The 17,292-nt window shown below is 45.1% G+C and overlaps 1 protein-coding gene across 2 annotated transcripts in view; it reads left to right on the top strand.

Moving 5' to 3' along the window:
• Positions 1-17,292, top strand: part of rb1 (retinoblastoma 1) — a 416,864-nt gene that overhangs the window by 6,386 nt on the left and 393,186 nt on the right. The window contains exons 2-5 of one of the 2 annotated variants that reach the window (XM_072514260.1): positions 4,726-4,806; positions 8,818-8,856; positions 8,956-9,020; positions 15,553-15,663. In XM_072514260.1, the coding sequence (XP_072370361.1) occupies positions 4,726-4,806; positions 8,818-8,856; positions 8,956-9,020; positions 15,553-15,663 (296 nt within the window). The remainder of the gene's footprint in view (positions 1-4,725; positions 4,807-8,817; positions 8,857-8,955; positions 9,021-15,552; positions 15,664-17,292) is intronic. The other variant, XM_072514261.1, reaches the window with a different exon arrangement.

Genomic DNA, 17,292 nt, shown 5'->3' with positions numbered 1-17,292 from the left:
CAGTGGGCAGTCAGCGGCATATGCAGCTGCATGGCTGCCTTGCCAGCTGCAGCAATGGTGTTCCGTGTCCGTCAATCCCGACCCCACAGACCACCTCCTGGCCACCCTCTGCTACACCCCCGGCCCTGGCAGAAGCCCCCCAGCAAGCGGCACAACTGCAAGCAAACTATGGCGATGTTGGACACTATCCGTACCCCATCTCCCTCCCTCAGCAACCACGTCGCCGGTTTCACCATTTTTAAAAGCACAAGTGAACCGCGCTGTCGGGAACTCAGAGGAGGAGAATTGCGGAGGCCCTGGAGAATACTGGGTCGGGCCCCCTAATGATATGCAAATGGTGTTTACTGTATGTGCATTTCGGTTTGCACTGACGTCACTGTTGAGGTGACGGAGAATTGTGACAAATCGGTGCCCGCCGCGATTTTTGCATCTGAACCGATTCACCATCCAATCGCGTTTTGCGATTTAGATATCGGCCAACAGAGAATCCCGCCCACTATCTCTGACAGTATTGCACTCCCTCTGCCCAGCTCTGAAGTGTCAACTTTAATTTTTGTGAAAATAATGGAAGTGTGTCTTGGAACATAGAACTGTCTGGCTTCAAAGCAAAAGTGTTACCAACTGAATTGTGCTTGACACCTTTTTGGATTATTTTGTAGATGATTGTACTCGTACAGTCTTAGCCCATGTTCAAATGTTAATATCATGTGTAAACCTAGTGACTATATCCCAAGCTACCATCTAGGTCATTAAATAAAAAATGAATTGTAGTGGGCCTACACCAATCCCTGGCATATAAATAACCGGCCCCCAAGCTGGTGCACAATCACTATTGACGACAATTTGGCTGTAAGATTGGAGCCTTTCCAAATTTAGTGTATTTCAGTCACTATTTGATGTCATTTAGATCGCATCATACTTTATTTCATTATTTTAATCAATTTTAAAATGCATAATGCATTTTGTCGCTGACATCATGCTCAAATGCTCATTGCTGTCTGGCTTGAACATTTTGATTTAAATTACAAGCTTTTTTGTTCTTTATTCTTTGTGGGATTTAGGCATTGCTGGTAAAACCAGCATTTGTTTTCCATCTCTAATTGCCCGTGAAACTGAGTGGCCTAATCAGAGGACAGTTAATAGTCAACTACTTTGCTGTGGGTCACATGTAGGACTGACCTGGTAAGGAATGCAGATTTCTGACCCGAAAGGACATTAGTGAACCAGATGGGTCTTTACAGCAATCAGCGATAGTTTCATGGTCACCATTACTGAGATGAGCTTTACATTCCAGATTTATTAATTCAAAAGTTGGTCAAGTGGGCAAACCAATGGCAGATGCAGTATCATTTGGATAAGTGTGAGGTTATTCATTTTGGAAGCAAAAACAGGAAGGCAGATTGCTACCTGAATGGCTGTAAATTGGGAAAGGGGAGTGTGCAGTGGGATCTGGGTGTCCTTGTGCATCATTCGCTAAAGGTAAGCATCCATGTGCAGCAGGCGGTAAAGAAAGCTAATGGTATGTTGGCCTTCATTGCAAGAGGTTTCGAGTATAGAAGCAGGGACGTGTTGCTGCAATTGTACAGGGCGTTGGTGAGGCTACACTTGAAGTGTTGTGTGCAGTTTTGGTCTCCTTCTCTGAGGAAGGATGTTCTTGCTCTCGAGGGAATGCAACAAAGGTTTACCAGACTGATTCCAGGGATGGCGGGACTGTCATAGGAGGAGAGATTGACTAGGTTGGGATTGTTCTCGCTGGAGTTCAAAAGAATGAGGGGGGATCTTGTAGAGAATTATAAAATTCTAACAGGACTAGACAGGATAGATGCAGAGAAGATGTTACCAATGATGGGTGTGTCCAGAACCAGGGGTCACAGTCTGAGGATTCAGGGTAAACCATTTCAGACAGAGATAAGGAGACATTTCTTCACATAAAGAGTGGTCAGCCTGTGGAATTCTTTACGACAGGAAGTAGTTGATTCTAAAACTTTGAATATATTCAAGAGGCGGCTGGATATAGCACTTGGGGAGAATGGGATCAAAGGCTATAGGGAGAAATCGGGATTAGGCTATTGAGTTGGATGATCAGCCATGATCGTGATGAATGGCGGAGCAGGCTCGAAGGGCCAAAAGCCTCCTCCTGCTCCTATCTTCTATGTATCTATATATGTAAATCCCAGCATGTCAGCTGGTGAAATTTGAATTCAATTAATACATTTTTAAATTTTGATGTTTTTAATATTCGATTAATGCAAATTCCACCAGGAACCATGGTTTTAACCCATATCCCAAGAGCATTGACCTCGACCTCTGGATTACTAGTCCAGTGACAATGCCATCATGTCAGCATCTGAAAGGTTTTGGTCAAAACAAAGAACAGAAATCAGCAAATCAACACTTCTATCTCGAAGTCTTTATCTGGAGCTTTTACACCTCCGAGGACTGCAGCGATGTTGCTGCAACAAAAAAATATATATAGTAATTGTTTTCAGCATATTTGTGATTGTTCTATTCTATTTTGTATTAGAAATAAGAAAAGGTGAGACTTCCGGTGGAGACCATGGAGTGAGTGGTCACTTATATGGTAGCTCCCGCTCGTGGTGGACCGTTGGGACTTTTTCCCCCGAGTTACGGTGGATTTGATCGACAAAACAGGAGACTAGTGAAGTGGAGGAGAAGGATTCCCCATCAGTGTATGGATTCATGGACCAGAAGTGGTCTGAAAAGGAGAGATCGTTGGTCGAAGAAGGGAGTGGAATCTGCAGCACAGGAGAATATGGCGGGGGGTCAGGGACCAAAACTGCTGGCCCAGTGGTCAACGGAGCAGCTGGTGGACTTTCGCCAGGAGAAATTTGCTCAGCAAAGAGGAATACCTGGATCCGATTTAGACGGGGATTGATCATGTGAAGCAAAGATTGGAAGCCCAGGGCCAGGCGATCCAGAAGGTGGAAGAAGCGGTTGCTGAGCACGATGAGCAGCTAGCCGCGATGGCGGTGGAGATGGGGCTGAGGAAGGACCACCAGAAGAGGCTGTAAATTGGAGGATTTGGAGAACAGGTTGTGCAGGCAGAACCTGAGGATTGTTGGCCTTCTGGAGGGCAGCGAGGGATCGGACGAAGGGACATATGTGGCGCACATGTTCGAGAAGCTGCTGGGAGAAGGTTTGGTTTGCTCGACCCTTGGAAGTGGACAGGGCACACAGAGCGCTGATGCGGAAGTCACCGAGGAATGAGCCGTCGAGGGCGACGGTGGTACAAATGCACCGCTTCCTGGACAAGGAGCAGACCTTGAGGTGGGCCAGGCAGACGAGGAGCTGCATATGGGAAGGCAACAAGCTCGTATTTACCAGGACTTGGATGTGGAACTGCCAAAAGAAGAGCAAATTTCAATAAGGTGAAAACGGCCCTCTTTAAGAAGGGGGTGAAGTTCGGCATGCTGTACTCAGCGCATTTCTGGGTCACTTGTGAGGGCCAGGAACTTTATTTAGGATAGGCAGATGAGGCGATGAACTTTGTTAAGGACAGGGGACTGGCAGGTGATGGAGGGCATTGAATTCGGGGGTGAGTAGTTGTGTTCTTGATATGCTGCTAAATTTCTTTTCTCTTTGGGTTTTGTACATATTGTTTAGCACTACGTTTGGGGCCGTTGCTCTGTTTTGTTTGCGGGTTAACTTTGTTCTTAATGGGGGATGATGGGTGAAATTTTCTTTTTTGTGTTTGTTGGGGATTGTGATGTTTTGCATATTTATGTTCGAGCGGGGGGGGTGGGGGGAGGGAGATTAGTGGGGGGGTTAGGATGCTTGCCGCCATGGGCAGGGGCTACCAGGCTAGCTGGGCGGGCTAGCTCACGGAAGCGCAGTGGGAGGCTAGCAGGTGATCAGCTTGTTGAGGGGGGTTGGATTGTTATTTTGTTATGGGAGGGAGAGGGAGGGGGGTATTGATCTGCTGACAGGGGAGGGACTGGCACTGGGAGACAAATCGGGGGTCGATGATGGTGGCCCTCTGAGAGCGGGTCTGAGTGGACGCGGGCTGGAGGCTGGCCTAAGAAGGGTTATAGTTGATCGGGGAGGGGGGGGGGGGGGGGGGGGGGGTTGGTGGCTGCCTCCCCGACCAGGCTGATCACATGGAACGTGAGAAGGCTGAATGGGCCGGCAAGAGGGCCCGCGTGTTCGCGCATTTGCAGAGTTTGATGGCGGACGTGGCAATGCTACAGGAGACACACCTGAGGGTAGTGGATCAGACTAGGCTGAGGAAGGGGTGGGTTGGGCAGGTATTCCATTCGGGGCTGGACTCCTAAAACTAGGGGGGTAGCGACCTTGATCAATAAGCGGGTGCCATTTGAGGTGCGGAGTATAGTGGCGAACAGTGGGGGTAGGTACGTTATGGCGAGTGGAAAACTGGAGGGGATGCCGGTGGTATTAGTGAATATCTATGCACCAAACTGGGACGACGTGGAGTTCATGAGGCGGATGTGGTGGAGGGTCCCGGACTTGGAATCACATAGGCTGATCATGGGTGGGATATTCTAATACGGTATGGATCCGATGTTGGATCGGTCGACTTCAAGGACAGGGAGGGTGCCAGCTGTAGCGAATGAACTAAAGGGGTTTATTGAACAGATGGGAGGGGTAGATCCGTGGAAGTTCGGACGACCAAGAGCAAAGGAGTTTTCTTTTTTCTCCTATGTACACAAAGTGTACTCCCGGATTGATTTTTTTCGTTTTGAACAGGGCTTTGCTGGCAGGGTGGTGGACGCTGGGTATTCGGCGATTGTTGTGTCGGATCATGCCCCACACTGGGTGGATTTACAGGTGAGCGAGGGAGGGGGCCAGCGCCCGCAATGGAGATTGGATGTAGGACTGTTAACGGATGAACTGGTGGGTGGGCGGATGAGGGAGTCCATCCAGAATTATTTGGAGATAAATGAGACAGGGGAGGTTTCGGCAACAACGATGTGGGAGGCACTGAAGGCAGTTGTTAGGGGGGGAGCTGATTTCGGTACGGGCTCATAGGGAGAAGGTGGAGCGGGCAGAGATGGATAGGCTGGTTAGGGAGAATCTCCAGGTGGATAGAAGGTACTCGGGTGCCCCGGAGACGGGGTTGTTGAAGAGCGACAGAAGCTGCAGATGGAGTTTGGTCTGATATCCACAAGGAAGGCGGTGGGTCAGTTGAGGAAGGCGAGAGGGGCGGTATATGAGTATGGGGAGAAGGTCAGTTGGAAACTAGCACACCAGCTCAGGAAAGGGAGGCGGCCAGGGAGATGGGAAGATGAAGGATAGAGGGGGGAACACAATTTTGGACCCAGGGTGTTCAAGGAATTTTACGGTCGGCTGAATGAGTCAGAGCCCCCAGCTGGGGTGCAGGGGATGAGGCAATTCTTGGAGGGTTTGTAGTTTCCGAAGGTGGAGGACGGGTTGGTGGAGGGGCTGGGAGCCCCGATCGGGATTGTGGAAGAGGGATTGGAGGCCATGCGGTCGGCCAAGGCCCCGGGACCGAACGGATAGCCGGTGGAATTTTATACAAGGTTTTCTGGGATGCTGGGTCTGCTGCTGGTGAGTGCATTTAATGAGGCTAGGGAGCGGGGTGTTCTTCCCCCAACAATGTCGCAGGCTTCGATTTCATTGATCCTGAAGCGGGAGAAGGACCCAAAACAATGTGGGTCATACAGACCAATCTCCCTACTAAATGTTGACGCCAAATTGCTGGCTAAAATTTTAGCCTCAAGAATAGAGGATTGTGTACCGGGGGGTGATGGGGAGGACCATACGGGATTTGTCAAAGTTAGGCTGTTAACGGCCAACGTTAGAAGGCTCTTAAATGTCACCATGATGCCCTCCGAGAGGAGGGAGGTGGAGGTGGTGGTCGCTAGACGCGGAGAAGGCCTTCGACCGGGTGGAGTGGAAGTATTTGTGGGAGGACCTGGGGTGGTTTGGGTTTGGGCAGGGTTTTGTAGATTGGGTCCAGTTGATGTACCAGGCGTCAGTGGCGAGTGTGCGGACGAACTGAGTGAGCTCATATTTTAGACTGAGCTGGGAAACGAGGCAGGGATGCCCACTCTCACCACTGTTGTTTGTCTTGGCCACAGGGCCTTTGGCGATGGCACTGGGAGCATCAAAGGACTGGAAGGGCTAGTTCGTGGGGGGGAGGGGGGTGGCATGGAGCACAGGGCGTAGTTATATGCGGACGACCTACTCCTGTATATTTCTGACCCACTAGGGGGGATGGGAGAGATTATGTGGATCTTAGGGGAATTTGGCCGGTTCTCGGGGTATAAATTGAATAGGGGAAAAAGTGAGGTTTATGTGATCCAGGCGAGGGGACAGGAGAGGAGGCTGGGGGAGTTGCCTTTTAAAGTGGTGAGAGGGAGTTTTCGATACTTAGGGTTCAGGTGGCATGGGGATGGGAGCAGTTGCATAAATAAAATCTGGCCCGGTTAGTTGAGCAAATAAAGGAAGCCTTTCGGAGGTGGGACGTGCTCCCGTTGTCACTGGCGGGGAGGGTACAGACCGTAAAGATGATGGTTCTCCCGAGATTTTTATTTATTTTCCAGTGTCCCCTTATTTTTATACTAAAAGCCGTTTTTAAGCGTGTTAATGTGGTGATCTCTGGGTTTGTGTGGGCGGGTAAAACCACGTGAGTAAGGAAAGTGCTGAGAGTTTGGGCCCAGTGGCGGAAGCATATGGGAGTGGAGGGAGCGCGGTGTGGGCTCCAATTTGTGGCAATCAGCGGTTTGTCCCGGGGAGATTGGATGGGGGGTTTCGGAGGTGGTACAGAGCAGGTATTGAGAGACTGGGAGATCCGTTTATTGATGGAAGCTTTCCTTGTTTGGAGGATTTGGAGGAGGAATTTGGATTGCCGGGCGGGAATGGGTTTCGCTATCTGCAGGTGAAGGACTTTGTCCGAAGGCAGGTTTCGACCTTTCCGCTTCTACCGCCACAAGGATACAGGATAAGGTAGTTTCAAAAATGGGGGTTGGGGTTGGGAAGGTCTTGGAAATTTATAAAGAACTTATGCAGTGGGAGGGAATCCAGATAGGGGAGGTGAAGCGCAAGTGGGACGATGAGCTGGGTAAGGAGCTAGAGGCAGGTCTGTGTGAGGATGCTCTGAGCAGAGTCAGCACATCCTCATCATGTGCCAGGCTCAGCCTGATACAATTCAAGGTGGTTCACCGGGCACACATGACGGTGGCCCGGATGAGCAGGTTTTTTTGGGGTAGAGGAAAGGTGTGAGGAGGGCCCGCAAATCATGACCACGTGTTTTGGGCATGTCCGATGCTTAGGGGATTCTGGCAAGGATTTGCCGATGTCATGCCCACGTTGCTACAAACGAGGGTGGCGCCGAGTCCAGAGGTGGCGATCTTTGGAGTGTCAGAAGTCCCGGGAGTCCAGGGGCGAGAGAGTGGCGTTTTGGTCTTTGCCTCCTTGGTAGTCCGGAGACGGATCTTATTAGCATGGAGGGACTTGGAGCCTCCGAAATCGAGGGGGTATGGATTAGCGACATGGCTGGATTTCTCAGGCTTGAGAAAATTAAGTTTGCCTTGAGAGGATCAGTATTAGAGTTCGTCTGGAGGTGGCAGCCGTTTATTGAATTCTTCGGGGAAACTAAACTGTTAGCAGATACAATAAGGGGGGGGGGGTTAGGGAATTAGGGGGGATAGGGGGAGTTAGTTTTGTTTAGTTCAGTTTAAGCGGGATCAGCGAGAGGGGATGGAGGGACTTGGGAATTGTTTGTATAAGCTATGTTGGCGGGGTATGGTTGTTGGTTGGGGGGGGGGTTATGTACTGAATTATGTTTACATTTGTATTTGTATCTTTTGTTGTTATAAAACCATAAATGCCTTAATAAAATGTTTGTTTAAAAAAAAGAAATAAGAGAAGGTCCTGCTGCAGCTGTACATTTAAATCACAAGTTGTATTTTTATAGTATCTATAGAGCCCCATAAAGTTTTACACAGGTCTGGGTGGAGAGATAGAATTCGAGCTCTTGGAAAAAGCCCTGAAGAGAGTCAATTCATCCTTGTCTTGTGCCAGACTTCGTTTGATCCAGTTCAAGGTGGTCCACAGGGACCACATGACGGTAGCCCGGACGAGCAGTTTCTTTGAGGAGGTGGAGGACAGATGTGGGCCGTGTGGGGTAGCCCGGCGAACCATGTTGATATGTTTTGGGCTTGTCCGAAACTGAGGGGATTCTGGCAGGGATTTGCGGACATTATGTCCGAGGTCCAGGAAGGAAGGGTAACTCCGAGTCCTGAATTGGCAATATTTGGGGTATCGGAAGATCCAATGTTCTGGTCCTCCCTGGTAGCCTGGAGACGCATTTTGCTGGGATGGAGGGACTTGGAGCCCCCGAAGTCAGGAGTGGAGTCAGTGATATGGCAGGGTTTCTCAGTTTGGAGAAAATTAAATTCACTTTGAGAGGATCAATTCAAGGGTTCGCCCAGAGATGGGAGCCGTTCATAGACTACTTCAAGGAAAATTGAACGTCGGCAGTAAGGGGGGAGGGAAAAAGGGGCGGGGGAGGAAAATAGGAGGTATGGCAATGTAACGGGGCAGAGAACTTAGTTTATGGGCAGTTAGGGAATAGAGCGGGGGGGAGTAGGAGGTGTTCCGTCGGCTGTTTTTTCTTTCTTTGCGTGTGTCGGCCCGCGCGATTGTTTAAGAGATGGTAATGTGGTAAACTGTGAAAATTACAAATGCTTCAATAAAACATTTTCTAAAAGAAAAAGTTTTACATAGGTGAGAAAAATTTGAAAAAGTGTTTCAGAAGGTGTGAATGATACCCTTTGAAAGTGTAATAAAAGCTGGCTGTTTTTAAATTTACAGGATATGTGAAGAGATATTTGTGGAGGTACCAAGTTTCCAGTAAGTTTTCAATTAATAAATTGCTGTTTTTCTTGTAAACATGTTATTAGGTCTTGTAATAATGTCATTAGGTTTAACTTAATTTCATTTGTTAACTAGGGCATCATCAGAAACTAATAAACCAGTTGCGAAACTCTGCTGGATCACATTTCTACTGGCAACAGGTCTGTTAAAATAAACTTATTATTTTGAAAGATATATACATTGAGAACTGACTTTGTATTTTAATTAAGTGGTTGTCCAAACATTTCCATTTTAATAAAGCCATGTAATAAAGGCAATATTACAATAATCATGGGGGATTTCAATATGCACGTGGACTGGGAAAATCAGGTTGGTAGTGGATTCCAAGTAAAGGAATTTGTGGAATCTCTAACAGAGTTTTTTTGGAGCAGCTTGTGACAGAGCCTACTAGGGAACAGGCAATTCTGGATTTGGTGATGTGTAATGAGGCAGACTTGATTAGGGAACCTTAGGTGAAGGAACCCTTAGGGAGCAGTGACCACAATATGATAGAAATTTACCCTGAAGTTTGAGAGGGAGAAGCTGCAATCAGATCTAACGGTTAAATAAGGGTAACTACAAAGACATGAGGGATGAGCTGGCAAGAGTTGATTGGGAAAGGAGCCTAGCACGGAAAACAGTGGAACAGCAACGGCAGGAGCTTTTGGGGGTTATTTGGGAGGCACAACAGAAATTCATCCCAAGGAGGAGGAAACATGCTAAGGGGAGGACAAGGCATCCATGGCTGATGAGGGAAGTCAAGGACAGCATAAAAGAAAAAGAAAAAGCATACAAAGTGGCGAGATTAGTGGGAAGCCAGAGGATTGGGATGCCTTTAAAAGCAAGCAGAGGACAACTAAAAAAGCAATAAGGGGGGAGAAGATGAAATATGAGTGCAAGCTAGCTAGTAATCTAAAGGAAAATAGGAAGAGTTTTTTTCAATATATAAAAGGTCAGAGAGAGGCAAAATAGACATTGAACCACTGGAAAATGTGGCTGGAGTAGTAATAATAGGAAACAAAGAAATGGCGGAAGAACTGAATAGTTACTTTGCATCAATCATCACAGTGGAAGACAACAGTGGGATGCCAGAGCTCAAGGAGAATCAGGTGGCGGAGTGAGTGCAGTGACTATCACTAAGGAGAAGGTTCTGGGGAAACTGAAAGGTCTGAAGGTGGATAAATCACCTGGACTGGATGGACTACACCCTAGGCTTCGAAAAGAGATAGCTCAGGAGATTGTTGAGGCATTGGTGATGATCTTTCAGGAATCACTGGAGGCAGGAAGGGTCCCAGAGGACTGGAAAGTGGCTCATGTAACACCCGTTTAAGAAGGGAGGGAAGCAGAAGACGGGAAATTATAGGCCGGTTAGCCTGACTTCGGTCATTGGTAAGATTTTAGAGTCCATTATTAAAGATGAAATTGCAGGGTACTTGGAAGTGCATGATAAAATAGGACTGAGTCAGCACGGCTTCGTCAAGGGGAGGTCATGTCTGACAAATCTGTTCATGTTCTTTGAGGAAGTAGCAAGGAAGCTAGACAAAGGAGAACCAGTGGACGTGATCTATTTAGATTTCCAGAAGGCCTTTAACAAGGTGCCGCATAGGAGACTGTTAAATAAGTTAAGAGCCCATGGTGTTACGGTAAGATTCTGGCATGGATAGAGGATTGGCTGACTGGCAGAAGGCAAAGAGTGGGGATAAAGGGGCCTTTTTCGGGATGGCAGCCGGAGACTAGTGGTGTGCCTCAGGGGTCACAACTTTTCACAATATACATTAATGATCTGGAAGAAGGAACTGAAGGCACTGTTGCTAAGTTTGCAGATGATACAAAGATCTGTAGAGGTACAGGTAGTATTGAGGAAGCAGAGTGGCTGCAGAAGGACTTGGGCAGGCTAGGAGAGTGGGCAAAGAAGTGGCAAATGGAATACAATGTGGAAAAGTGTGATCTTATGCACTTTGGAAGGAGAAATGGAGGCATAGACTATTTTCTAAATGGGGAAATGCTTAGGAAATCAGAAGCATAAAGGGACTTGGGAGTCCTTGTTCAAGATTCTCTTAAAGTTAATGTGCAGGTTCAGTCGGCAGTTAGGAAGGTAAATGCAATGTTAGCCTTCATGTCGAGAGGGCTAGAATACAAGCCCAGGGATGTACTTCAGAGGCTATATAAGGCTCTGGTAAGACCCCATTTGGAGTAATTTTTTTCCAGTTTTTTTTAAAAGTACCCAATTCATTTTTCCCAATTAAGGGACAATTTAACATGGCCAAACCACCTACCCTGCACATCTTTGGGTTGTGGGGGCGAAACCCATGCAAACACGGGGAGAATGTGCAAACTTCACACGGACAGTGACCCAAAGCCGGGATCGAATCTGGGACTTTGTGCCATGAGGCAGCAGTGCTAACCACTGTGCTACCTTGTTGCCTCCCCATTTGGAGTATAGTGCGCAGTTTTGGGCCCCCGTACTGGTCTTGGAAAGGGTCCAGAGGAGATTCACAAGAATGATCCCTTGAATGAAGAGCTTGTCGTATGAGGAACAGTTGAGGACTCTGGGTCTGTACTCACTGGAGTTTAGAAGGATGAAGGGGGATCTTATTGAAACTTAAAAGATACTGTGAGGTCTGGATAGAGTGGACGTGGACAGGATGTTTCCACTTGTAGGAAAAACTAGAAGCAGGGGACACAATTTCAGACTAAAGGGACGATCCTTTAAAACAGAGATGAGGAGAAATTTCTTCAGCCAGAGGGTGGTGAATCTGTGGAACTCTTTGCTGCAGAAGGCTGTGGAGGCCAAATCACTGCGTGTCTTTAAGACAGAAATAGATAGGTTTTTGATTAATAAGGGGATCAGAGGTTATGGGGAGAAGGCAGGAGAATGGGGATGAGAAAAATATCAGCCATGATTGAATGGCGGAGCAGGCCCGATGGGCCGAGTGACCTAATTCTGCTCCTATGTCTTATCGTCTTCCCAAGAAACCCCAGTGATTCTTTCTTTGGTGACAGAGGCGGCACAGTGGTTAGCACTGCTGCCTCACAGTGCCAGGTATCTTGGTTCGATTCTGGCCTCGGGTGACTGTATAGAGTTTGCATGTTCTCCCCATGTCTACGTGGGTTTCCCCGGGTTCTCCGATTTACTCCCACAGTCCAAAGATGGGTAGGTGGATTGGCTGTGCTAAATTGCTCCTTGGTGTCCAGGGATGTGCAGGGTAGGTTATGGGGTTATTGGGATAGGTCGGGGAAGTGGGTTTGGGTGGAGTGCTGATGCAGACTCAATGGGCCGAATGACCTCCTTCTGGACTGTCGGGATTCTATGATAAAATTCTATGACACTTATTTGCACTGTCCTGGATTTATGTTGAAATTTTGTATAGAGTGTAAAGAGACTGTAGAGTCCCTCAGTCCTTGCCTCATCCATAAGACAGCGAGGGTATCTGCAAGCACCAGCCTCTCCAGTGCTAATTTCCTGAGGCCGAGAAAAAACAGCGGATACACAATTGCCAAATTGACATAACACCAGATTTAAAAAGACAAACCCAATTCATTATGAAATATGTGCACCTGAAATCAGGTCATTGGACAGACATAAGCAGCAGACCAGACTAAATGCAGACTAGAGCATGCACGTGAATGTCTTATCGTTATGTATAAAGATCTTTGAATAAAGGGAATGAGATGTTTGATTTAAATCACTATTGAAAAGCTGCAGGCAATTTGAGTGGCTCAACATTGTAGTAGATTTTTGAAAGATTCCTTTCTGTTCAAAAATTCTGCATAAAATTTTCAGTTTGTTTATCATGCTCTTAATCTTCAACAGTGCTGGTTATAGCTTTTCATGAGTTCTGGTCAAAAATGAAGAAAATAATCCCTATACTTTCAAAGAGAATGTCGTATGACTGCTGACCAGAGTAATGTTAAACAGAGATGAGACTGTGATACCAGTCAGTGGTGCACAAGCTTTAAAACCAATATTGAAAATTTAAAGAGATGATTTATATCTTGTCATTAAACACCCAGTTAACTTTCTCAACCATGATTTATGACCTCGTAAATGGTACATTAACTGCACTTTTTATGCAGACATTTTTGGTAATAATTTCTGAAAGTAAATATGTAAAGTAAAAATAACATTTTAGGGTAAAACTAAAGTTATGACGCCCAAGTTCTTCTGAAGACTAAAAATTAAATAATATGAAGGCCCATATTTTACGCTTGCCATTATCTTGTGAAGCTGATAGCAACTTTGCGAGTTTGCCCACGTGCAATTATACTAGGAGATCCAGAGGTTGCTGTCATTGAATCTCTGCTCCTTGACAGTGTACGCTATTGAACTTTAGAAATCGCTGAACTGATGAGAACTATTTCCTTTTATACTGCAATGTCGCTGTTAAGCCTGTCTCCAAAAAAAAGTGCCTTGTTAATTACGTGTAACTGGGTGTTCAACAGTGCACCAAGTATTGAACAATCTCTCTCAGATTGTAAAACAAATGTTATATTTGTATAATGTCAGTTTTTTGGATTCTGATAATTTCATTGTTTTTGAAAAAGAATGATATTTTAGCTTTCTTAAAATAAATTTAGAGTACCCAATTCTTTTTTTCCCAATTAAAGGGCAATGTAGCATGGCCAATCCACCTACCCTGCACAGCTTTGGGCTGTGGGGGTGAAACCTACGCACATGGGATCGAACCCGGGTCCTTGGCCGTGAGGCAGCAGTGCTAGCCACAGTGCCACCCTCATATTTTAGCTTCTCATGTGGTGTAGATATTATTTCTCTGTAATTTATAAAAATTGAAGGATAATCATTTACTGTCCTACTTTACTGTCTGAGATTTCTTCCGTGAGATTGGCTGTTTAATGATATAATTGTTGCTGTCAGTCTAGAAGGTCCCTTGACATGGCACCAGATGCAAATTTAACATTGGAAAAGGCGGAATCCACACCATAGAAAACACTAGGTCTTTGTAGGCAGCTTTCTTTGAGGTTAGCGGCGAGTGCTATTACTTTATGGCTGACTGCAAAAATCTGGACCTTACAGTCAAGATAAAAACTGATAGACTGTTTGATGTTTCAGTCCATGAAAATCAATCTAATATCAGGTTGTTGAAGAAAATTACACATGTATCAGTGGAATTAATTGTTTTCAATTAATTGAGTGCAAAACAGTTATATTTGATGAAATAATAGCACTAAAATAGTTTGTTAATTAATGTAGGCAAAAACAATACACAGATGTCGTTGCCACCAACTGGAATGATATCAAGAGCGGATAAGCATACGCCGCGTAGCTACAGGGTGGGCCGGGTGTGCATACAAAACCGCTCCTGGCATTTTTCCAGTCGGCAGCATAAGTTACAGTGATTTGAAAATGTACTTTATGCATGTTGATAGAAGCATGTTGTATCTACTGTTTTATGTTGGAGTCTGTAAGCACCTCTCAGAATTAATTACTTTTGTACGCAAAAAATGATAGCCATTCTGTGTCCCACAGACAGCTTTAAATAAATAATCAGCCAATTTGATGTTTGGAATTGGAGGGAAGAATGGTGAGTTGAACAACTCCCTACTATTAGAATATTGCTATGGGATGAATTTTTAGCTTCCATGTGAAGGGATATGCAAGATCTTGGTTTAACATAGATGTGTCTGACAGTATGACACTCCCTCAGTATTGCACTGGACTGTCACCTGGCGTAGAACTCAACCCATAACCATTGGACACTAAGACAAAAATGTCACCTACTCATCCCAGCAGATAAGTAAATGTGAAATAAATTAATATGAATTAATATACAATTCTTCCACTAAGGTGATGAGGAAAATATGAAGTGAATTCGGTAGCATTACAAAGTTTTTGAACAAATTTTTCCCAAATTTAAGATTTTACAAACTGAAGTTTTTCTTCAATTTAACATTCTCTTTTGATTGTCAACAATAGCTAAGTGGCTTTCTAAAATGGAAGTTTGGATACCTCTTCTAATCCTTCCAAAATGGTAATTTATGAAGCATTTGAAGCAATTTCCTTTTAATGTAAAGAAATTCAGTGTGGAAGCAATTTCCTGCCACAAGAGGGTAGTGTTGCATCTCCTTTGTTCACATCATTTGATAAATGTGAACTTATTGTGGGCAATTTGTATTCTGTATGTTTGCTTGAAAACTAAGTTCAGTAGGAAGTTTTAGTATGATTGTCAGGTACATTGGTGATATCCATCACAAAATTATTAGCTTTTAAGATAAATACAAATTGATTGATGGGTGTGATAAATGCTTAGTATGTCTGAGTTATCAGTGTAAAGAATAGCCACCATCAAAATGTTTGTGTGTAGAAATTGTATATCTTAGCCCGTTTTACTAATACCGGTTTTCTTTTTGATACAGATTTTAAATCTCTAAACAATCACCCAATACTACTTCAATATTTCTAGAAACTGTTCAGATTTATTTTCTTACATAAAGATACTAGTCATCTGTTTGATTTATTTAAACCACATGATATGTAGTTTCCCTCTCAGATGCACTAAATATAATTTTGGTTCTGTGGGTATCAGGAAAATAAAAGACCCATTAAATGGTTTTGCAAACAAAAGTATATTGTTCTTTTACCCTTATTCATGTTCATTTATAGTTCAAAAGTAATGAAATGGAACAAAGCAAACTAACCTTCTGTTTTTGTTACTATTTGCATTCTGCTTTCAGGAAAGCTGCTTCAGATGGAAGATGACCTTGTGCTCTCTTTCCAGTTATTGCTTTGTGTCTTGGAATATTTCATCAAGATCTCACCCTCTGCAATGATTAAGGAACCATACAGTAGGTTTTGAAAATAACAGTGGAAATCAAATTCAGTTGCTATTTTTAAAATGTAGGCTTTGATTAACTCCTGGAAATGTGGAAGTGAAATACGATAGCTTCATATAAATTATGCAATTGTTTCTGTCTTAAATTGACTTTTCGCAAACCTGAGTATTATGCACGCAGTTAGTAAATGCAACTTAAATTTTAATCCATAAACCTCCCAGGTGGCAGAGAGTAATGATATCAAGAGCGGATAAGCATACGCTACTAGTAGTTTCCAGATCATGAGCAGAGCTTTCCTGTATAACTTTGCTTGTTCATTTCACTGATTCCTGATGAGTGCATGACAAAAAACTTCAACAACATATCTTTTTTCAGCAAAGTTTATAAAATGTAGCATTTTAAGGAGTGTGGGACCTACAGTACAAGACACGCCCAGCTCTAACATGTCCAGGACCTTAAAGAAAGAAATAAATGGTTGCCATCTCTAGTAGAACTACCCTACCGAGCCTTTGGTGGTATTCTCCAGATGCAAGATCGACATCAAGTCTTTCATCCAGATTGATGCCTTGGGTGGTTAGTGGGATCTCCACTTGAGCAATATACACCTCCTAACTATTAAACAGGCGAAGGCAAAACATCTGCCCTCACCCCCTGTGTAGATAGACGGAGTCCAAAACCCCAAATATTGCAACCAGCGAGCACGGTTCTAAAGTTCTCTGCAAAATCTTGGGTATTGTGTCAAAATAGGAGGCCCAGTATCCAGCAAGCCCAAGACAAGGCCAAAACGCATGCGTGTAGTTAGCCAGTGTAAGTGAACAGCGGTCACACTTGTTCTTCACGTCTTGAAAGAATCCATTCATCCTTGCCTTCGTCCACTGCATTCTATGTTGCACTTTGAACTGAACCAAACTCAGTCTGGCACAGGATGAAGTGGAATTCACCCTGTAGAGGGCTTCTCTCCAATCCTCCTCAGTAAGCCCAACTATCCGTACTCTATGCAAAGGGGCAGGATCTGAAGATAGAATGAAACTGTACAGATTTGAAATTGACCCTCTGTCCCTGCTGTGCCAAGACCAGTACCTTTTCTAGCAGGGAAGAATGGGGGGCCAAGGGGAAGGATGAAAAAAACTTAGGTGAGAAATCCCGAATTTGAACAAAACCCCAAAAACAGTTTGTATCTGCCTGAGAGTTTTTCAAGGCTGCCAGAGCTTCCATCTAGGAATAAATCCCCAAAATGTACTAGACCTCTCCCTTTCCTGGACCTGAACGATGGATACAAGCCTGAAGGCACAAAGAGATGGTTGTCACATATCAAGGCAAGTGAGGACAGTGAGAGAAGATTGAAGTGCTGCCGAAACTGCTTCCAAATCCTGAGGGATGAAATCACCACAGGGTTTGAGGAAGGACCTACTTGGGAAAAGCGCAGCGGTGTGGTAATTATGGCATGTAGGGATGAGGCTATGGCACAAGACCTTGCCTCTAATCTACTCCATTTTAATTGTAGGATTTTCTGCATGTTGGCAGCCCAGTACAACAGGAGATTCGGGAGAGCCAAGCCTCCCGATCCTCTATCTCTCTGAAGCAGATGCTGTGGACTGTGGGACTCTCACCTGCCCAGACGAACGCCAATATCAATTTGTT

The sequence above is a fragment of the Scyliorhinus torazame genome, chromosome 8, assembly GCF_047496885.1.
Source record: "Scyliorhinus torazame isolate Kashiwa2021f chromosome 8, sScyTor2.1, whole genome shotgun sequence".
Lineage (NCBI taxonomy): Eukaryota > Metazoa > Chordata > Chondrichthyes > Carcharhiniformes > Scyliorhinidae > Scyliorhinus > Scyliorhinus torazame.
The sequence above is the reverse complement of the archived record's forward strand: the minus strand, read 5'-3'. Positions and strand labels throughout refer to the sequence as shown.